The sequence below is a fragment of the Heterocephalus glaber genome, unplaced genomic scaffold (assembly GCF_053883595.1).
Source record: "Heterocephalus glaber isolate CG9 unplaced genomic scaffold, H.glaber_assembly_v1.0 deba00001600, whole genome shotgun sequence".
In the NCBI taxonomy this organism is placed as follows: domain Eukaryota; kingdom Metazoa; phylum Chordata; class Mammalia; order Rodentia; family Bathyergidae; genus Heterocephalus; species Heterocephalus glaber.
Genome location: NW_028258372.1, coordinates 18978526 through 19000039, shown reverse-complemented (window position 1 = coordinate 19000039; position 21514 = coordinate 18978526). Strand labels below are relative to the sequence as shown.

Genomic DNA, 21514 nt, shown 5'->3' with positions numbered 1-21514 from the left:
GGCTTCTTGTCTCCAGAATTGTGAAAGACAAATTTCTGTTGTGTTAAGAACCAGTTTATGCTGATTTGTTATGGGAGCCCTAGGAAATGAATGTACTCTGCCTCTTCCTTTTCTCCTCTGAAGACTATTTTCTACACAACAAAAAAATGTATGACTTATCTGATTGATGATGTCACTCAAACAATCTCCATTTCTTCAAAAAGTTAAATGTAGAAATACCACATGATTCAGTGATTCCACTATTAGATACATGCTCAAAAGAATTTAAAGCAAGGACTCAAGTGGTGTTTGTATACCGCTGTTCATAGTGGCATTGTTGACACTAAGAGATAGAAACAACTCAAATGCTCATCAACAAACAAATGAATAAATACAAATACAAATATTTGGCTTTAAAAAAGAATAAATTCTGATACACACTACAACATGGATAAAAAAGTGAACTAAATCAAACACGAAAGGATAAATATTGTATGATGTCACATATATGAAGTATCTAGAATAGGCAAATTCATGGACACAGAAAGTAGAAGAGCAATTACCTGGGGTTAGGGGTGCAGGGAAAATGAGGAGTTATTATTTAATGAGTATAGAGTTTCGTTTGGGATAATGAAAATGTTCTAGAAATGAACAGTGGTGATGGTTATACAACACTGTGAATATACTTAATGTCACTGCAGTGAACACTTAAAAATTATTGAAAAGATAAATTTATGTTATATATATTTACCACAACATTTTAAATGTATAGAAGAAAAAGGGTGGTTATTACTACATGCAAAGGCACACAAACCTCTAAGAAACCCAAAATGAAAAAAAAAAAAAAAGTCCAAGCTTAGAGCCCAAGTTTTTATTTTACCCTTTAAAATCCTAAGCAATACTGTTCCTAACCCTCTGTCTGACCTTCTCTCTCTCTCCTTGGAACACTCGTTAGCCACACTGGCATTCTTGCTGTTTCTCCAACACTTGCAGCACATTCTAGTTTCAGAGCCTTAGCATATGCTTATTCTGCCCACTTCCACCTCCAACTCATATTTGCATAGTTCTCGCCCTTCCTTCAGATCTCTGGTTAAAAATCACCCTATCAGTAAGGCCTTTTCTAACTACCCTATATAAAATGATGTTGTATTCTTTCCATTTCCCATACATGTATCCCCATCTAACCTGCTACAAACTGGTTTGCTTAATGTCTGTTGTTTTCCCATGTGACAGCAAGCTTCAGGAGGTTAGGAATTTTTAGATACTGCTATATCTAAACACAGTGCTCTGAACAGTGCCTACTAAGTTGTAGCTGTTCAACAAATATTTGTGGACCAAATGAAAGAATATTATAAATGCTTTTTTTTTTTTTTTTTGCGCTCAAGGTTTAACCCAGTACCTTGCACATGCTAAGCAGGCACTCTACTATTGAAGTACATGCCTAGCCCATAAATGGTCCTTTGTAACTTTTTTTTTTTGGTACTGGGATTGAACTCGGGACCTTGTGCTCGCAAGGCAGGCAGTGGAACCACTGAGCTAAATCCCTGGCTGGTCCTTTGTAACTTGAAAAAGAGAAAAAAAATTCTTAAAAATATGCAAGGCTGAATGTGATGGTGCACATCTGTAATCCCAGCACTTGGGAGACTGAGGCAGGAGGAGTGCCATAAGATTCAAGGCCAGACTAGGCTATGTAGAGAGATCTTGTCTAAAAAACAAACAAAAAACCAAAACCAAAACCAAAACCAAAAAAAGACCCCAGAGTGTACTTAATCCAAATCTTTTAAAAATAAAAAAGTATTCTAGAAAGCACAGAATTGAGTGTTTGAAACTTCATTTATAAATTTTTTATGTTAGTTTTCTTGGAGGAATAAGAGAGAGTTAGTGATCTGGTGCTATTGTTCTAAATATTTTTGAACTGTGGAAATTTTTGAGAAGTGATGTGGAGCCTTCCCAGAAAAAATAGTCAAATAACACATAGGTTTGCATTTTGTAATTTGAAGAAAGTCATGGACCCTCTGCAGTCCATCTATTGCATCTATTGTACCCCTATTGAGTTCGTATTGTATCCCTATTGAGTCTATAAGGCTACCCTATTTTAAAACTGGACCAGGGCCGGGGATTTAGCTCAGTGGTTTCGCCACCTGCTGCACAAGCGCAAGGACCCGAATTCGATCTCCAGTACCAAAAAAACAAGACAAAAAAAACCCCTAAAAGTGGACTGGGCCTTGGATAATTATGAGTCTGGGCTGTACTTTGAACATGATCTTTACTCCTGTGACCCTAGTTTATTCAGTTTCAACAGGAGATATACCTTAAGATTTGATTTCTCTGCAGGTCAGTTCCTCACCTTTCAGCATGATCACTAGTCTTGTTTTTTTCAAGCAACAGTTTGACTTTATATTTATCACACATAATTCTAAGTTTTAAAACAGTTACTTTGTGGTAAGTATAACTGTTCCAAAACTTAGAATTATGTGTGATATAAAGTGTTCAAACTCAGCAATTATGAATTTCTAGATAAATTGCTGAGTATGTCATTAACTTCTGCTGGTCATCCTACACATGAATACAAAATAAATACAATTTAGGATTTACAAAGACAAAATGTTGCTTTTTGCTCAGACTTCTGTAGCCCCTTGGGCTATCAAAGCCACTTTCATAGGTTATTAGTGATCTCTACTTGCTAAACCCAATGGTTTGAGGTCATCCTATGCAACTTTTCTGACATTTAGCTTATTAATCACTGCCTCTTTAATGAAACTTTCATCTTTTTATGGCTTCCTTGACCCTACTCTCTTCTAATTGTCTTGCCACCCACTCTGGTCACATCTCAGCTTCCTTCCTTAATCCATCTTCTTTATTAGGTTCACACCAGGATGTTCCCTTGGCCTCTTTCCCATCACTCTATGGTCTCACCCAGGGCAGGCTTACCAAACTTAATCATCATTTAATTGTGAATGGCTCCCTAGACTTCAGTCTTAACCTTTTTTCTAGAACTTGAAATCTATGCATCCAAGTGGAGTACTCCATATCTCATAAATTCCTAAATATTAACATATCCAGTAAAGTGTTAAACCTGTTCTCTCCTTGCATTCCTTATCTCAGTTCATGCCAGCAGCATCTTCCCTGTCATCAGAGCTGGGGTTGGATGTCACATCTCCTTCTGTCCAGTTCCGTGACTGGCTTGAGTTGTTGCATCAACAGTCACATAAAATAGTGCTCAAGAGCAAGGACCCTGGAGCTGGGTTGCTGGGGCTCAAATGTAAGCCTACCACTTACTAGGTGAGAGATCTTGTACAAGATGTTTACCTTCTCTTTCTGAGTTTACTCAGGTCTAAAATGAGGGTAATGACAGCAGCTATCTTCTAGGGTTCTTGTGAAGATTAAATAAATTTGCCTTAGCAAATTGGTTACACCAGGGGACAGAACTAGTAAATTCTTGTTAATAAATTGGTGTTGAGTTTGTCTCCATTTTGGTCCATCTTTCACATAGTGACAGAAACTTTTGAGGGGGTTGTTATTGAGTGCTCAATCAGGGGCCAGGTATTATGTCAAATGGTTTATATGCAGAATCTCATTTAATTCTCAAAATAATCTGCAAGGGAGGAGTCTAATCCCTATTTGACAAACCAGGAAACTGGGGCTTTAAAAGCTAATGTACTTTGCCCAAGGGCACACAGCTTGTAAACTGCAGAGTTGGGATTTTAATTCAAATCTGTTTATTTCTGGAATCAGTGTTCGAAACCAAAAAGCTACACTATATGTACTGCTTTCCTAAATCTGAGTTAGTCACTTAGAGCTTAAACATTTTCAAGATCCCATGTCTATGTTGTTGTGATCAATTCCTTCACAATCTTGTTCCAATTTAACTTCAGTTCCTGCAGCTGCCCTCCGTATGGCCTGCCTTTACCCTCTTTCCTCTTTGCTTCACTTCTTTCCTTCCCTCTTGTTTTCCTTTGTTCCTTCAACACTTATTAAAGGCCTTAGTGCTAAGCACTGTGCTAAACTGTAGAGGAATTTGTCTTCATGGAGCTCATGGTCTGACACAAATTATTGATGACAATGCAGAATAGGATAATGTGGGAGGCAGGCTGGGAAGAGGAAACCAAGCAGGGAAAGTTTCATAAAGGAGACATTTTGCTGCCTCAAAGGATGTTCTGGTCAGATAGCTACTTGTCATTTTAAAAAATAATTTTGACACCTCATTTTTGTCTTTGAGATCTTTTCTCTGTTGAGCGCTGTCTAAGGCTAGATTTCAAAACCATCTCTGATACGGTATCTTTTGTTTTCTGGTCAGCTAGATGTTTGTTTCCTTATACACACCTCAATTATAGCATGTATCATACTGTAGTCTAGCAGTCTACCTCCCTGTCATTTTGACTGGATTGTTATTTCTCCAAGAAAAAGACAATAGAGTCTTATGTATTTTTGAATTGTCCTTCATTCTCAACGTGGTGTAACTGGAATATCAGAGTGCTCAGTAAGGTTTTATTAGGGCTGGGGATTTAGCTCAGTGGGTTCGTCACCTGCTGTGCAGGCGCAAGGACCCAAGTTCAATCCCCGTACCAAAAAAAAAAAAAAGGTTTTATTAGAATTTGCTTATACACAGCAGGAGGCCCTTCTGATTCAAACTACAGCTATTCAGATAGCTTGCAGTACCAGACATGATGCTCTGCAGAGAGTAGGTGTTCAAGTATTTGGTGGTCTTTGTCAGTGAAATACTTCAAATGATGCTAGGAATACGGAGAATTCTTTTAAAATCTACTTGTGTGGATAAAGTAAGATTTTCATGTCCATCTGGAGGGCAGAACTCTGGATCAGGCATGAGAAAAATAAATAATTATTGGTTTTAGAGCTCGTATTGAGGAATTTTCTTTTGCCCTGGATTGGGCCCTGATTCTAGATTCTTGTGCACAATTAAGTCACGAAGGTATTCTACATCTGAGACTAGTGTGCCATGGTCTATGAGGGTTGCTACCTAGATCCACCATTCTAGTTCATGTCTGAGTAAAGGCCCAGGAATCACTTGTGGCTGGTCCTGGTACTGTCTTCCTAGACACACCATCCAGTCATTTCCTCTCTGTGGTTGTACCCTCTTCCTGATAGCACAGCCTTCTTTGGCTGTGTCTTTCTCCTGGCAATGTTTACCTCCAGTAGAGAGAGATTTTTAGGGTGGGCAGAAGGATACTATGCTGAGGTAAGAGGAGTCCTTCACTCTCCTATTCCTTCTTCTTGTTTTTGACCCTGATTTCTCTTTTACCTGATGTTGAGGCCTTTGTACAACAAAAGCCAGAAATACGTATAGAACATGCATTTTTTCATCACGGCTCATGTCTCGCCTGAGGAAAGGATTGCAGAACCTGTATTGGCATAAATTAAGGGGAAGGGAAAGGAGAAAAATATATGGAGAGGGAAAAAAGCTCACACTAGAGATGACTATCTCAATAGATTTTCATCTAGTAAATCACAATACTCATCTAGCAAATTTCTGAGTTTCATCAAAATTGTGAGAATTAAAGGACAAAGTACAATTACAAAGTACAAGTAAGTGGCTCAGAACATTGTTTGGGACAGGGAGTGGGGAGAGAGTGGTCAATAAATGTTAGCTATTATATTATCCAGGACTCCTCCACCCAGGGTGGGACCTGAGTTTCTGTCTCAAATAAGGTCCTCCAGGACAACCACCTGGTTCATTCATTCATGGTAGTGCTGACTCGTGTGAGTGATCTCTTCTCCAAGTTTTCCAAGGATAATTCAGCTTGGATGCTGGGCCCATTTCTGGACTCACTGGAGGTGGGCTTGGTTCTATACCTCCATGGGATTCTCTTCTCCGGGTACTGTTTTCTCTCCCACCCCTCAATCCCAAATCCCAGGAAGCTCAGTCACAAGTTCACAAGTACCCTCAATATTGGTTTGGATCCAGGTGTACTTACTCTTTTTTTTTGTTAGTCCTGAGTCTAGACAATTGCATTGACACTCAAAAGCAGCATGCACTTTTTAGCACTGACATCTTTAACTAAATTCAACAAGCATTTATTGAGCACCTGGAGTATGCAAAATATCGTTCCTTTAAATACATTTGGTCCTAAACTATCTGTTTTAACTGCTCATTTTGGATTAATGTTAATCCATCCGTAAGGGTTTCATGAAGAATAAATATTAAAATGAAAAACACATTTGCACAGTTCTCTGCAAATACAAACGTCTTGTGTGGATTATTGTTGCTGCAGTATTAATATTAATTATAATAACAACACTGCTGCTTCGTAGGCAGTCGGTAGCAGCTGCAAGCCAACTGGAGCCAGACGGAAGAGGTCAGGGGAGGTGCCTTCAGCGCGTCCGGCCCAGAAGGGGCGGAGAATGAAGGAATGCAACTAAGCCCCACCCTCGACCCCCGCCCCCATCATCGTACGGCGTAGGAGGTTACCATGGCGATGACGTCTAGGAGGCGGGCGCGAGGCGGGGTGAGGCGGGGCTATGGAGAGGAGGAGGAAGATGGCGGGAGGGCGGCTCTGAGGAGACCTCGGCGGCGGCGGAGGAGGAGAGAAGTGCTTCGCCGCGCCGGGGCCCATGTGGGGAGGAGTCGGAGTAGCTGTTGCCGCCGCCGCCGCCTGTAGCTGCTGGACCCGGGTGGGAGTGAAGGGGAAACGGCAGGATGAAGTTCGCCGAGCACCTCTCCGCGCACATCACTCCCGAGTGGAGGAAGCAATACATCCAGTATGAGGTACTGGCGGCGGCCAGGGTGTGGGAGGACTCGGAGAGGCCACCTTCTCGCCCGTCTTGACTTTCACTGCTGCCTTTGGCTCCTGCTGTCTCCCCACGGACTTTGACCCACTGCCTTGGGGAGCCACTGCGGCATCCCGGCCGCGGCCGGCCCCCAGCGGCCCCGCTGTCTTTCCCCTCCCCCGCAGCCCGCGGCGGCCGGGGTAACGGATGTGCGGGCGGCAGCGGGAGGAAGGGCACAACCCGGCGGAGGCCGGGGCATGGTGGTGGGAGGCTAGCTGCAGGTGGGGGAGTCGCGGTGCGAGGTTAGCCCCGGGCCGCCGCGGTTCCGCGCTAATCCCCTCCTCCCCACTCACCCCGACCTTTCCTACCCACCCTGGGTGAGCGCCCCCTCGCCAAGGTTAGGTCTTGTTTCTTTCTGCTCCCCTCTGAACGCGGATTCGGTCTTCAGAGATAAGCCCGTCCACTAATTTCTTTCATTCCACAGAACCCTTCGGCTTTTTCCCACTAGCTTACTGTTGACAAAGGCTTTTAAACCGGATTGAAACTTGATCGAAATGTACATCACACATGCAAAGGTTATAGTTTACAAACGTATTGATCAGGGATCCTGTTTTAATAAGACAGTGACTTGTCTTTTTAGTGATTGCATGAAGTACACAGAGTAATCACACATCTTTGGTTTTGGCTCAACTGTTGTTTTAGAATGGATGGAAGAAGAAGGGGAGAGAATTATTTAAAATTTGGGGGTTTCTGGCAAGATTTTGTTAGCTAAGGATAAAATTACTATACTGTCAACACTGTACCTCACCTGTGCTTTACAGAGATCTTGGTCCCCCTCCTCAGTTTTTGTGATAACAGCTCCTGGAGGATATTTTACAGTGATAAGTAGCCGTACCTCAGTACAGGGAAAAGTAAAGATAATGAGACTAGAAGGTAAGATACTTGAAGGGCTTTAAGCATTGCAATAGGTAGCTAACAATTCAACTCTCCTGAATAGAGAAAGACGACTTATCTGTAACCTTCAGGAATTCACACCCAAGAACAAAGAGTATAAAATCAATGTGGACACACATACACTAGCTAGATTTTATGAACTAAACTATTTTTGTGGTCTATTTAATTTTTACATAAGTTTAGTGGTAGAATGTTTAATTAAGCAATAGCAGTGAATTTATTTATTCATATAGCCATTATAATAATTGAAGAAGCTTGGGAAAAGAATGAAGGTAGTTAAGTAGAATTTTGAAGATTGTTAAATAAATTTACTTGTAAAATACAAAATTTGATTATTGTCAGAAGTGAATGGCCTATAATTGTTAACGTTTTCTTGTGTTTTGTGGCCACAATTTGTAAGAAAAGGAACATTTCAGCTTGTAGAGTTGATTTATTATTTCTAATAACATTGGATCTATTTTAAAATCTTGGCTAGAGTCCAGATGATGGATTTTATTGAAAGACGGGTGTTGGTCTTTCATCTTTCTAGTAGTAATTTTCAGCACCACTGCCAGTTCTTCATAGAGGCACAAGACAGGAGCATGCCAGAGCACATCTTATTCTTGTTATATAGTGTTGAATGCTTGATTTGGGCAGAAGTAACGGGCTGGATGCATGCTATAATTCATTTTAAGTATTTCAGCACTTTACTGTTTCATAGAATTAATTTGGAATATCTGGGATTGGAAGGGGAAACATAAGATTTAGTTAGAAAATGCATTTACTTGATTTGTAATGTCAGCTTTGTGGCTTGAGTCACTACAGTGACTCTTAGACTCCTCAATCACATAGTCCATTTGGATTCTATTCTTAAATGGTTCCTTTAAGTTGATCACAGAAAGAGAATTTCTTCACTTTTGTGTGAGTGCATTATCTTTCTTGGGCCAATTCTAAATAATTTTTTGAAAAATTTATTTATGGTGGAAAATTAAAATTTGATTCTGTGGATTCCCTACTATGTGACTTCTGTCTGGATAGTTTTTGGTAGGCAAAATTAAATAAGTGACATTTTTGTTTGTAAGTTAGAACCATTAAGGAAATTTTTTAGGCTTGTAATTTTTGTGTTGTGTATTGTTTCTAAAAAGTTGATGGTATTGGGCCAGGGATTTAGCTCAGTGGTTCCAGCACCAGCCTCGAAAGGGCAAGGTCCCAAGTTCGATCAATCCCCGGTAACAAAAACAAAAACAAAACAAAACAAAAAGTTGATGGTATTACTTTAAAATAATAAAGAGACATGAGTAAGAGTGTTTAAGGTTCAGGAATGTTGGCAGCTTAAAAACTTGCGGAAAAAGGACATCCGTGAAAGATTTGTTACCTTTGCTAAAGTAAAAGACCTTATAATGCAATAATATGTACTTTCCTATATATGAAGATGATGGTGTTTTTCAAGCACTGGAGGTGAAATTTTAATATATTATACTTGATTTCTAGCATAGGATGCTTTCTAGTGGTGTGAACCATATGAACTGTCCAGCTTCTTTGCTTTTTATGTCATTTTGCTATATTAAATATTATTTGAATTAAGCAGAGCTTTAGATTGGAGCTGAAATTTTTGTTTACATCTATAATTGTATGGAATATTTAATTATATATACATGCTTACCATGGAATAATGCTAGTTCTTGTATATGCTATCGATGAGACCTGGGTGACAATCTTTTTGCCTTTCCAGAACTCTTTTCTATAAAAAGTGAATATAGATGAATATCAGAGCTTTTCATGATCCATTACAGTTCATGAGTTTTTTATTTAACTTGTAGTGATTTTTATTTCTTGGATTGTTAAAATTATTAATGTTAGTAGCTCATTAATGTTGTTAAAATTATTAGTTTTTAATATATAAATAAGTTGGAAAGTACATGGATTCAGTCTTTATGGGCAGAATAATAAGCATAAAAGATTAAAGAATAGACCATCTTGGAGATATAAAGAAAATCTGTTTGATGCATTTGTGAATACTTTTTATGAAGAATAACACAAATGATAAGAAACTTTTTATTTCTAATTAAACCTCATATAAAGTTGAACAGCAATGTGTCTTTATAAGAATATTTTTAAGGACTGGGGATTTAGCTCAGTGGTTCCACCACCTGCCTCACAAGTGCAAGGTCCTGAGTTCGATCCCCGATACCAACAGAACAAAACAAAAAGAATATTTTTAAATTTATAATTAGTGATTGTATATTTTGGAGCTATATAATAGTTTGATCAAAATTAATTTAGACCAGTGTCATCCAAATAGACTAATGTGACCAATGTTAATATTTCACAGAATATTAGCAAAAGAAGCAAATATACAGAGTTTGCCAAAAATATATATACATCAGGAAATGAAAAGGCTTGTATAACTTTTTTAATATTAAATTTATTGAGACATCATGAGATTATACAAGTTACCTTTAGCTTCTACAGTTAGGTGCTCAAAGTGGTGGCTTTTAGCTTCCAGACATGGAATTGCTGAAGTGTACGTACATTTCTGGTAGACTTTGTATTTAGTGCTTTAGGCTGATGATTTGTGTTTTTTTTCCCTAGGGTTCTGTACATCTTTGGATTTTTAGGAACCAGGAATGATTTTTTTTCAGTGTATGCTGTAGTTTTGTAAGATAGTAAAACAATGAAGTCTCTAAATTACAGGATTTTAGAGCTGAAAGGGAATTTAAAGATTGTCTCTATGTTTTTGCCAGGCAAGGAAAGGCTAAGCCACTTGTTTAGTGTCACACACACACACACACACACACACACAACCTAGTCTCTTGAGCATTGGATATGTAAGCATTAAGAATCAAGTCACACTAGCTGTGTGATCCTCGTGAAATAAATCACTTCCTCATTTTGAAGTTTAAGGTTCTTCATTTGTAATGTTGGAGAACTGCATTTGATGATTTCTAAACTCATAGCCTCATATTATCTAAGAACTCACCTGACTCAATTTCTATGTCTTGTTATGGGTTAATTATGTTTGTTTTATGAAGAGGACAACTTAAAGGACTATTTTTAAAATCATTCTCTTAAATCAGTAATATTTTGAACTGTTGATGTGATTTTGATCTGTGAATGGAAAACTAACCCGAAAAGCTCTTTCATTTAACTTAAATAAATAAAAAGTGGTGGTATTTGGGGGGGGGACCTTTGGGAAAGGAGAGGTGCTGTATAAACTGTACTAAGCTTATTTTCAAGTATAAGGAAACATTACTATAAGATTACTGTGATTTTCATTTATGGAATTCTCCCATGAGAACACTTGTGTTGCAGGATTTAATTTCTCAAAGGTATTATGTTAGGGTTAACTTGCTTTGCTGGAACTTGTTTGAAATTTCTAGGTTGGCCACCCAATGGGGCACAAACCATACTTTTTCTTTAAGGCACTTCTGTAAATGAAAGTACATTATGGGGGACCTCCTGCAGAGGGCTTGGGCTTCTGTGCCAGTTGATGGTGTGTACTCAAATCATGCAAGGACCATTGGAAACTTACACAGCATTTGTAACGAGATTACAACAAACTATTAGGAGACAGATTTCTAATTCCCAGGCAGCAGACATCCTGATCTTACAGCTAGCCTATGAAAATGCTAATATGGATTGCAAACAGGCAATAAATTCTGTTTGTTCCTCTAAAAAAACAAAAAGAAAGTACATTATGGTATATTTAAGGTTTGCTTATAAATGATTTTATTAGTGAGATGCCTGGCATTTACAAATGTTTCTTAAATGAGTGAATGAATGTTGTAGAGACAGGAAGCTATACAACTATTCTTCATTATCTTTGTAAAGTAAAGGGTGAGTATCCTGGTAAGATTATACTTGTCAATCCATCCCTGAAGGTTGGTTTTGGATCCTCTTTTGGATGAAGGCCCAGATCATAAGAACCTGAGTCTTATTTGACCTGGGGTGACCATGTAAAATTGGTCCTGGCTTTAAATTCAGTTCTAATCTGGAAAGCATTTGAGAGGCTGATTGAGTTGTCCTAGCTAGAGGTTTCAGGTGTATTTGAGTTATAGACCCCAAAGGAATGTATCCAAAATTCCCATGAGTAAGAGAAATTTGTTATTAAAATTGTAAATTTTATTTATTTTTATGCATTTTAAAAGGAAATAAAACTTTACTAGTATTTAATAAATGGATTGATGATGAAGTACTTTTGCTAAGGGGGAAACAGGCTAATGATTTTCTCTTCTGTTTGTTCACTTTTAGCAGGTAGCAGTTAATCCAGTTATGCCTGTGTAATGAAATAAATGTATAAATATTGCCTAGTTTTAACTAAACTAACCCTTATAAAATGATATTACTTAAAAGGACTCATGTAAAGAACTTGTAACACCAATAATACAAACATAAGTGAACAACAAGAAAATGAAGAGCTGGCAATTTTACTTCTAGTACTAGTCTTTGGTCAGCTTTATTACAGATAAAAACAATACTAGTTTAATAGAACTATTAAGTTCACTAAAGATTTAAAATTACTGAGCTATTCAGATAACTCTTTGAAATAAGATTTTACATCCACTGTTATCCACAATTAACTTTGCCCTAAGTATATATTATATGACTATTCTGCCTTCATAAGCTCTGTTTTTCAGTTTATATCCATTGTAATTAAGATCAAAATGAACTGAATCCTGCACTTGAACTGGACCTTTTTTTTTTTTTTTCGGTAGGGGCCTTGAACTCAGGACCTTGTGCTTGTGAGGCCACTGAGCTAAATTCCCCAGCCCTTGAACTGGACCTTTGAAATATTATAATTTCTTAGATTGAAGTATTTTTGTACTATTCATAAATGAAAGGTAAAAGTTACTTCATCCTTGAGCCAAGCATATTGGCAGACACCTGTAATCCTAACACTCTGGAGGCTGAGGTAGGATTGTGAGTATAAGGCCAGCCTGGGCTACATAGTGCATTCAGAACTACCATGGACTACATAGTGAGACCCTGTCTCAAAAAAAAAAAAAAAAAAAAAAATCTTTGTCCTATATTAAAAAAACCTTCTAATTTAAAAAGTTCTATGTTGTATATATAGTATATACAGTTGTAAATTTATAAATAAAATGTACAGATACTGGAGGTCCGTAGTAAAACTTTTTTTCAATAGGGATGTACTATAATATAAGTTGGAGGGTTTTGCCCAAATTGTACAGATTAACCAAAATGGATTTATGGGTTGCCTGGTATTGAACTAGACTTTGGGATTGGGAGTGTTAAAATTCACCAAGGTTTTTGTCCTGACTTTTTAGGTCTTCCTTTATCTATCTAGTAAATGCTGGAAGAAGTAGACAAAGCTGGTTAATGAGTATCTTGCAAATCATTCATTCCACAAATACTTACAGGTCTTTTATTATTTGCTATAGGCTAATGGATTTAAATTCTAGCTCTTTTGTTACCTTAAAAATTGAGGGGAAAAATTAAATACCTGTGTATATATTTTTCTGGTTTTGTATTTCAGTTAGTAGTTTTTTCAAAATGGTGTAGAAAGGAAAGATTGTCGATTGAGGACTTGGAACATAGTTATAAATTTGGATGATTTATGTAAATATCTTTAAATCTGATTTTAGTCAGATTGAAATTTACTCATGTATTTCCTTCTGTCACCAAGTGTGGTATCTAGAGGGATTGTTAAAGAAAATCCTTTAAAAATTGTAAACTAGAGGCCAAAGGAAAGTATAATTAATTTTCTGTGAACATAGCAATTTTCATATTCTCTGTAACAAGTTTACTGTGTTAAGAAAACAGTCATCTCCTAAAAGGTATAATAGATAATGTGAAATAGGAAGAAAAGGGGCAAAGGGGAGGGGAAGTGGGAGGGGTAGGGGAAAGGAAAGAGGGGAATGGAATTAATATGAGAAAACGAAAAAATGGAAACAAAGTCTTTGTAAATAGGGAGGGATGGAGGGGTTGAAGGGAGGGTAGGGGAAGGGGGAAAAATAAGAACCAAGAGAGTATGTAAAGGTGCAAATTTCCAATGATGAATGTCATTATGTTGTACACCTAAAATGCACCAATAAAAGGATATACAAAAAAAAAAAAGAAAAGAAAATAGTCATCTCATGTTTATTGAATATGGCCTACAAGTATAAGGACTTTAGATCAGAAATAAGGAAATATAAATACTAAGATAGAGTTGTGTCACTATTCATAAATAGTGAACAAGTGATGTTTTTGAAGAATGAAGACATGGAATTAGAGAAAAGTGGGACATTTTTTAGATTGTTTTGTGAGTTGCTTATTTAGGGTAAACTGCCATTCACAAAGTAACCCATGTGCTTTGTGAGCTTTTTCTATACATTACAGTAATTGTTCTCAAAGTTTTTCCATTGTTGGATCACTTGAAACTCATAAAAATTATTGAGGATGCTTTCTGGATATGATGGTGCATACCTGTCATCCCAGCATTCTGGGAGGCTGAGGCAGGAGGATAAACCTTGTATTTAAAAAAAAAAAAGAGCTGGGATGTAGCTCAGTACTCTTCATTATTCAATCCCCAGTAACTGTACCTTTTTCTAACCATTAGAGACATAACGTAACATTTTATGTAGCCTCTGGAAAGCTCTTTCATATACTCATGCAAGAAAAATGGAAAAGGGGGAATGAAGTTGTGTGAAGTTATGATATTATTTTGCAGCTGGAATTTGAAAGATTTGACTTAAAAGATAAAATTTATTGTAATCGAGATAGTAAAGGCTTAGTAAGGGACTATGTATAAGACATAAAATAGAGGTACGAGTAGAGGAAATCTTGAGAAGTATGTTGTCACCAGAGTCAAGGGTTTAAGAATGAATGAGTGGATTGTCAGCAGTAATATACAATGTGTAGAGAGACAACAGTAAAAATGAAGATTATAGGTAGTCCTTTGAATATAATAATAGTAACTCATTGGATTCTGAACATAAATTGTTTTTTGCTAACTTTTCTTTAGGTTTTTAAGAGATTAAGGGCATTGAGAAAACATGATTACTTTTCATTAAGAAACTTGGCTAGTAATGATGAGGAAGATAGGATAGAACTTTAGGAAAAAGTGGAATAAAACAAAAGGTTCCTTAAGGATATGTGAGCTCTCTTCCTATTTGAAGGCAGTAGAAACAGCTTCAGTTTACTCAGGATGTTGCTTGAAATTGCATTACCTCCATTTATTGGCTGTGAGGCCTTTAAAAAGGTATTTCATCTGTCTGAATCTCAGTTTTCTTTTGGGTAGAATGAGGACAATATTTATCTTTCAGTGTTGTTGTAAGAATTATATATAAGAGTATCTGAAAGTGCTGGAAGGCCTGACCTATAGAACATACTTTTCAATAAATTCTTTTCTTTTTCTGTCATCATGAAAAATAGTCATAGAAATACATTTAACTTATTCAACAGACATTTATTTTAGTGTATTGATACTCAGACTTTTTAGATTAAAAAAACCTTTTTCACTGTCATTAAATTTTGTAGAAGCCAAATTATGGTAGCTAGACATTTGGAATCTTTTGCTGTGATTTGGAAATGTTTTGTTCCCTAAAAGTTCAATCTCTGCTGTGGTGGTATTTAGTTGTAACCTTTAAGAGTTGCAGCTTAGTGGAAAGTTGTTAGGTCATTGTTGGTGTTGCCTTTGGAAGGCATTAATGTGGTTCCCATAAGATTCTGGTTAATTCTTGTGAGAGTGCATTGTTATAAAAAGAGCAAGTCTGCCTCTTCCTTGGTCTCTGGCTTTCCATCTCATCATGTGATCTCCCCCTCTTACACATGCTCCTACCATAATATAATCTGCCATACTGTAATATAGCCAAAAGGTCCTTACCAGAGCCAAGCAGATGCTGGTACCATGCTCTTGCATCTCCAGACCTGTGAGCTAAATACCTCCCCCTGCCTTTTTAAAATAAAGTTCCTACCCTCAAGTATTTTATTATAGAAACAAAAAACGCCATTTCCTAAGAAACCACATTTTGACAAAATGAATTTCTATATTGCATAGATTCTAAGATGCATATTTCCCTCTTCCATTCAAACACCATTAACATTGGGATGTAGCTTATAGATGTTACAGTTTGTTAATGTTTTTCTTAGGTAACGATACCTAAGATAATGGTACCTCTTAACAGTTAATGGCATCTTAGTTTTGATGTGACAGTGGTTTTTATTAATACAAATATCTTCATATATTTGGAGATAGAGTAGCATATTTGTAGGAAATGTTATTAAGTCTACAGATAATGCCTTGTTTATTAAGGGTTTGCAGTAGTATTTAACTTGAAGCCACGAAGTGGTCTGACACCCATGGTTTAGAAAGTATGTTTATAGGAATACAGGAGATAACAGTGTACAAACTTGATCCCTTTTGTCTTCTTCCAGGTAAAATGGCAAAATCAGTATGAATGGGGGTGGGAATTTTGGGCTGTGATAAATATATTTGAGCAAAATCTAACATGTTTTCCCAACTTGGATAAATGTTACATATATTAAGGAGTCCTGGAAGGCAAAAGCGTGAAGAATTTTCTTGTGTCTAGTAAATTAAAGAGGTTTGAATTTTATATAAAAAGAAAAGGAAATGAAAATTGGGAAAAATGAGAAAGGGACTTTGTAATTTGATATTACATAGAATTGGAAATGCTATAAAATAATTTAAAATAATAGCTAATACTTAAAAATTAACTGATGAGCTGATTTTGGACATTTAGCTTTTGTGGTACAAAGTCTGTACAGTTTACACACATTTGAGATGTGATCTAAAAATACAGTGTTTATTTATTTAGCAGTGCTAGGGATTGAACCCAGGGCCTCAGATGTGCTAGCCAAGTACTCTACCACTGAGGTATTATGACAGTAAAAGACTCATTGTTAGAACATATTTATCCCATCATTCTTGCCACTTTCTGACACATTTCTGGAAATCCTCTTTTGTGAGTGTCTTTTCTTGACTGTCATGGCTCCCATAGTGTCCTAAATTGATTTAAAAAGTTTACTTTTCTTGGTCATTTTGCCTGTGTGAGATGAGCCAGAAGTTGCAGAGAGCCATATCCAGTAAATAAGGTGGATGAGGACACACTGTAATGTTTTTACATTCTACCAGATGGAATTTGACACCAAGATTCACTGTATTTTTTATCACACCTTGTAAAAACATGAAAGAGGAGTTCTAGAACTGCTTCGGAGAGTGGCAAGCCCAATAGCATGTGTTCTAAGCAAGGGAGAATATTTTGAGTGCACTTAATGGCAATGTGTGTTTTACTGTAATACATTTTAAAAATTTAAACATTTATGTATATTTTGATCCTACCTCGTATTTTAACCTCATGTTATGTTAGATGCTCTGGCCTATAAAAGTCAAAGTAATATTGCTTTGTCCTCAGAAGCTTTACAACTGTTACCCCAGTAATATAAGAATGAACTACATAGATTTAATTAGTAGAAGAGAGAATTTTTATTATCATTTTTATAATCACAGTAAAATTTTTAGAGAAGATACTTCTGTCAGGTCTGCTCCAGCTCAGGAGTGTGACTATGTGCATTTCTTTTCAAGGGCATTTAGTATAAGTAAATTACAGTATTGGTAGCTCTGACACATGGGAATATAACTTTATTATTGCTAATAAATAATTTGAAATTGTCGTAGCTTTCTTTTCTGTAGTTTTTAATTGTTATAGGAATAAAAATTTTAGCTACTTTGATCAAGATAAACCAAAGATGTTATGATCTTTGGTTTACGATGTATTAATCTATTATGATCTATTAATATGAAAACCTGTATTTTAATATATTTTAAATCTAGCCTAATGTATTATCTATTGCTGTATAGTGGGATAAGACAATAATAAACATTTCTTGTCTCACAGTTTCTGTGTACCAAGAATTTGGAAACAGCTTGAGTATTTCTAGGTCAGCACAGGATATTTGGTGAGGTAAGAGACTAGCTGAGACAGCAGTCATCTCAAGGCCTCACTGGGGCTAGAGTATCCACTTCTAGGATGACTTATTTAAACCGCTTGGAAATTTGTGCTGGCATTTTGCAAGAGGCCACTTGAACCTCTCCATTGGGTGCTTCTTGAGTGTTTTCATGGCTGCCTTTCCCCAGAGTACGTGAATCAAGACAGAACAAGATGAAAACCACAGTATCTTTTATGTCCTAGTGTTGGAAGTCCTACTCTATCATTTCTGTAGTATTCAATTGATTATACAGGTCAGCTGTATTTAGGAATGGAGGGAAATGCATCAGAGTACTATCAGGAGCCAAGAATAATCAGGGGTCATCTCAGAGGCCTGCTATCACACCTGTTGTAATGGTGTAGAAAAATTTTGAAAGTAAATGGGAAAATAGAAAATGTCCAGGCCAAAATTAGAGATGAATTTTGAGAAATAAGATCTCACCCCAAATAGGCTATTTGTTATCTTTCTCAAAGAAGCATGGGTTATAAAATGGGTAATACTTGGTGATACCTGGGCAAGGTATTTTAATAACTCTTTTGAAACTCACTATCTTTAGTTTGTAAAATGAAGTCATATATCTTAGAGAGTTATGAGATTCTGTTAAAGTAGTGATTAAAATATTGTCTCATAGTGGGCATTCAATAAATGTAACTATTATTACTTTTATTATTTATCAGTATTTGTGCCCATCATATTTCAACTCAGTCTAATTTAACTTCTGCTCCATTACTGTGTTAAAACTACTTTCTGAAAAGTCACCATAAAGCAGTGATCCTCAGATCCAGTCACCTCTTTTTAGTTGTCCTGGTCTCTGCTCATGATAGCTTTTCATCTTTCTTTTTGAGACAAAGAATCTTACTGTGTTGCCTGTTTTCAAATCTTGGGGTTAAGTAATCCTCCCACCTTAGCTTCCGAACTACCTGTAACTACAGGCGTACACTACCACATCTGGCCTTTTGATATAATATTTCTTCTTTCTTGAAACGCTCCTTCTCCCCTCCAAAGACTTTTAAAAAATGTTAAAGTACACATAACATAAAATTTATAATCATAACCATTTTAAGTGGCATTAAGTACATTCCTATTGTCTGGAAACCATTACTACTGTCCATTTTTCTCTTTTCATCTTATAAAACAAAAACTCTGCATTAAACAACAGCTCTCCATTTCTATTTCTCTTCAGCTCCTGGAAATCAATATTGTATTTTCTGTCTTTTATATATTGAATACCCTCAGTACCTCATAAGTAGAATCACGCAGCATTTGTCTTGTGACCGACATACAGTGGTACCTTGGTTCATGAACTTAATTTGTTCTGTGATTTTGGAAAAGATGGCCACGTTTGTGTTTGGGAAAGATAGATGGCTGCGGTCATGTTTGTCATCCATTGCAGAGTTTGGAAACAAATATAAATTTTTGCCAAATGCTTTTGTTTGCAAACCAAATTCTTTGCAAACAAAAGCACTGGTGAACTGAGTCACCACTGTATTTCAGTTAGCATAATGTCCTCAAGGTTAATCCATGTTGTGGCATGATGCAGAATTTCCATTCTTTGTAAGGATAAATAATGTTCCATTGTATGGATATAGCACATTTTGCTTATGCTACTGTCATTGGATGCCTGGATTACTTCTGTGTTGTAGCTTTTGTAAATAAGTCTACTGTGAATATAAATCAGTCTCAGAGTATATGTGTCCCTCTGCCTCTGTCTCTGTCTTGGGTTTTTGAGATGGGGTCTCTCTATGTAGCCCATACTAGCCTTGACTTGTGATCTCCTGGCTCAGCTTCCCAAGTGCTCAAATTTCAGGCTAGTGGCCCCATACCTGGTTTACAGATATCTTTTAGACCTTGCTTTTAGTTCTTTTGAGTATATATCTAGAAGTGCATTCACTGGATCATATGGTAATTTTGATTTTTTTGAAGAGCATCAATGCTGTTTTCCATTTCCCATTCTTATCAGCAGTGTACAGAGAATCCTATTTCTGTAGGTTTTTACCAACACTGTTTTCTGGATTTATTTGTTTGATAGTACTGTACTGGGAATTGAACCCAAGGCCTTGGGATGCTAGGCAAGTTCTACAACTGAGTCACATCCTAAGTCCTTGTTGTTGTGTTAATAGTAGCTACCCTAAAGGATGTGAGATGGTATCTCACTGTAGTTTTGTTCTCATTTCCCTAGTGATAAGTGATGTTGAGCATCTTTTTCATGCAGGGATATTGGCTATATCTTCTTTGTGGATGTATCTCTTCAAGTCCTTCACACATTTTTTAAATCAGGGGTGCGTGTGTGTGTGTGTGTGTGTGTGTGTGTGTGTGTGTGTCTGTCTCTGTCTCTGTCTGTCTGTCTTGTTGAATATTAGGAGTTCTCTATTCTGCATATAATTTCTTGTCAGATATATGATTTACAAGTATTTTCTCTTGTTTATTGGGCCTTTTTATGTTTTTAGTGATTTTTGATAAACAGATTGTTAAAATTTTTCATGAAGTCCAATTTATTTATTTTTTTCTTTTGTCGGCTCTGCCTTTGGTGCCTTGTCTTTGGTGCTAGGGTTGAAAGTGGTGTCTTACGCAGCTGAGCATGTGCTGTGTCACTGATCCACACCCCCCACTCCCTCCTTTGGTGTTTTATCCAAGAAATAAATGCCAATCTAATGTTGTGAAACTTTTGCCCTGTTTCAAGAATTTTATAGTTTTAGGTCTTTCATTTATGTCTGATTCATTTTGGGTTAACTTTTTTATGTGATATGAATTAGGGGTCCTTCTACCTCCTTTTGCATGTGGATATCCAGATTTTCTAGTCACATTTGTTGAAAATACTGCCCTTTCCCCCATTGAATTGAATGATCTTAGCACTTTTATCAAAAGGTATTTGACTATCTATAGGAGAGAGTTTATTTCTGGATTTTTTTTTGCATTCCATTGTTCTGTCTTTATGGCAGTATCATACTGTTTTGATTATTGTAGTTTTATAATAAGTTTTGAAAAGAGGAAGTGTTAAGTCCTCCAGCTTTGCTCTTCTTTTTCAGGATTTCGTTATGGGTTTGTCTATTTCTATAAAATCCATCATTGGGATGTGATTCCATTAAATTTATAGATTGCATTGGTAGTATTTAACAGCGTTAAGTCTTCCAGTCCATGAATATGGGAGGTGTTTCTGTTTTCTTTAATTTCAGCAATGTTTTGTGCTTTTCTTTCAAATTTCTCACTTCTTTAATTCCTAAATATTTTATTCTTTTTGATGCTACTGTAAATGGAATTATTTTTGTTTCTAGATTTTTAAAAAAATTATTTCCTTTTCAAATTTTTTATTAGTTTATAGAAATGCAGTTGATTTTTGCATGTAGATTTTGTTACTTTGCTGAATTCATTTATTCTAATCATTTTATTTTTTGTGGTTCTTGAGGGTTATTTTTTGTTTGGTTGGTTGCTTTTTTGATACAGGATCTCACTATGTAATTTAGGCTATGTGTTCTTGAACTCACTGTGTAGCCCAGGCTGGGCTCGAACACTTGGCAATCCTCCTGCCTCTGCCTTCCAAGTTCTGGGATTACAGGTGTGCACCATCACATTTGTCTTATTTTGAGGGGTCTACTTATAAAATCATCGCATGTGAACAGAGGTAACTTTTACTTTTTTTTCTGTTCAGTTTGGATACCTTCTTTTTCTTTTTTTCCTTTTTCCTTTTGATAAAATGTGGCGAAAGTATGGATCCTTTCCTGTTCCTCATCTTAGAGGAAAGTAGTCTTTTCCTGTTCAATATATTTGTTGTGAGTTTTTCCATGTATGGCTTTATTTTATTTTTGCAGTGCTGAGGATTGAACCCAGGGCCTCATGCATGCTAGGTGTTTTAATGCTGAGCTACATCCCCAGCGCCAGTACAGCTTTTTTAAATGATATAGCTTCTTTCAATTCTTAGTTGCATTTT

The 21514-nt window shown here is 36.7% G+C and overlaps 1 protein-coding gene across 2 annotated transcripts in view; it reads left to right on the top strand.

The window, feature by feature from the left end:
* The first annotated feature begins 6441 nt into the window (after positions 1 to 6441).
* Positions 6442 to 21514, top strand: part of Xpr1 (xenotropic and polytropic retrovirus receptor 1) — a 193932-nt gene continuing 178859 nt past the window's right edge. The window contains exon 1 of one of the 2 annotated variants that reach the window (XM_021265336.2): positions 6442 to 6703. In XM_021265336.2, the coding sequence (XP_021120995.1) occupies positions 6635 to 6703 (69 nt within the window). In that variant the 5' untranslated portion in view covers positions 6442 to 6634. The remainder of the gene's footprint in view (positions 6704 to 21514) is intronic. The other variant, XM_021265335.2, reaches the window with a different exon arrangement.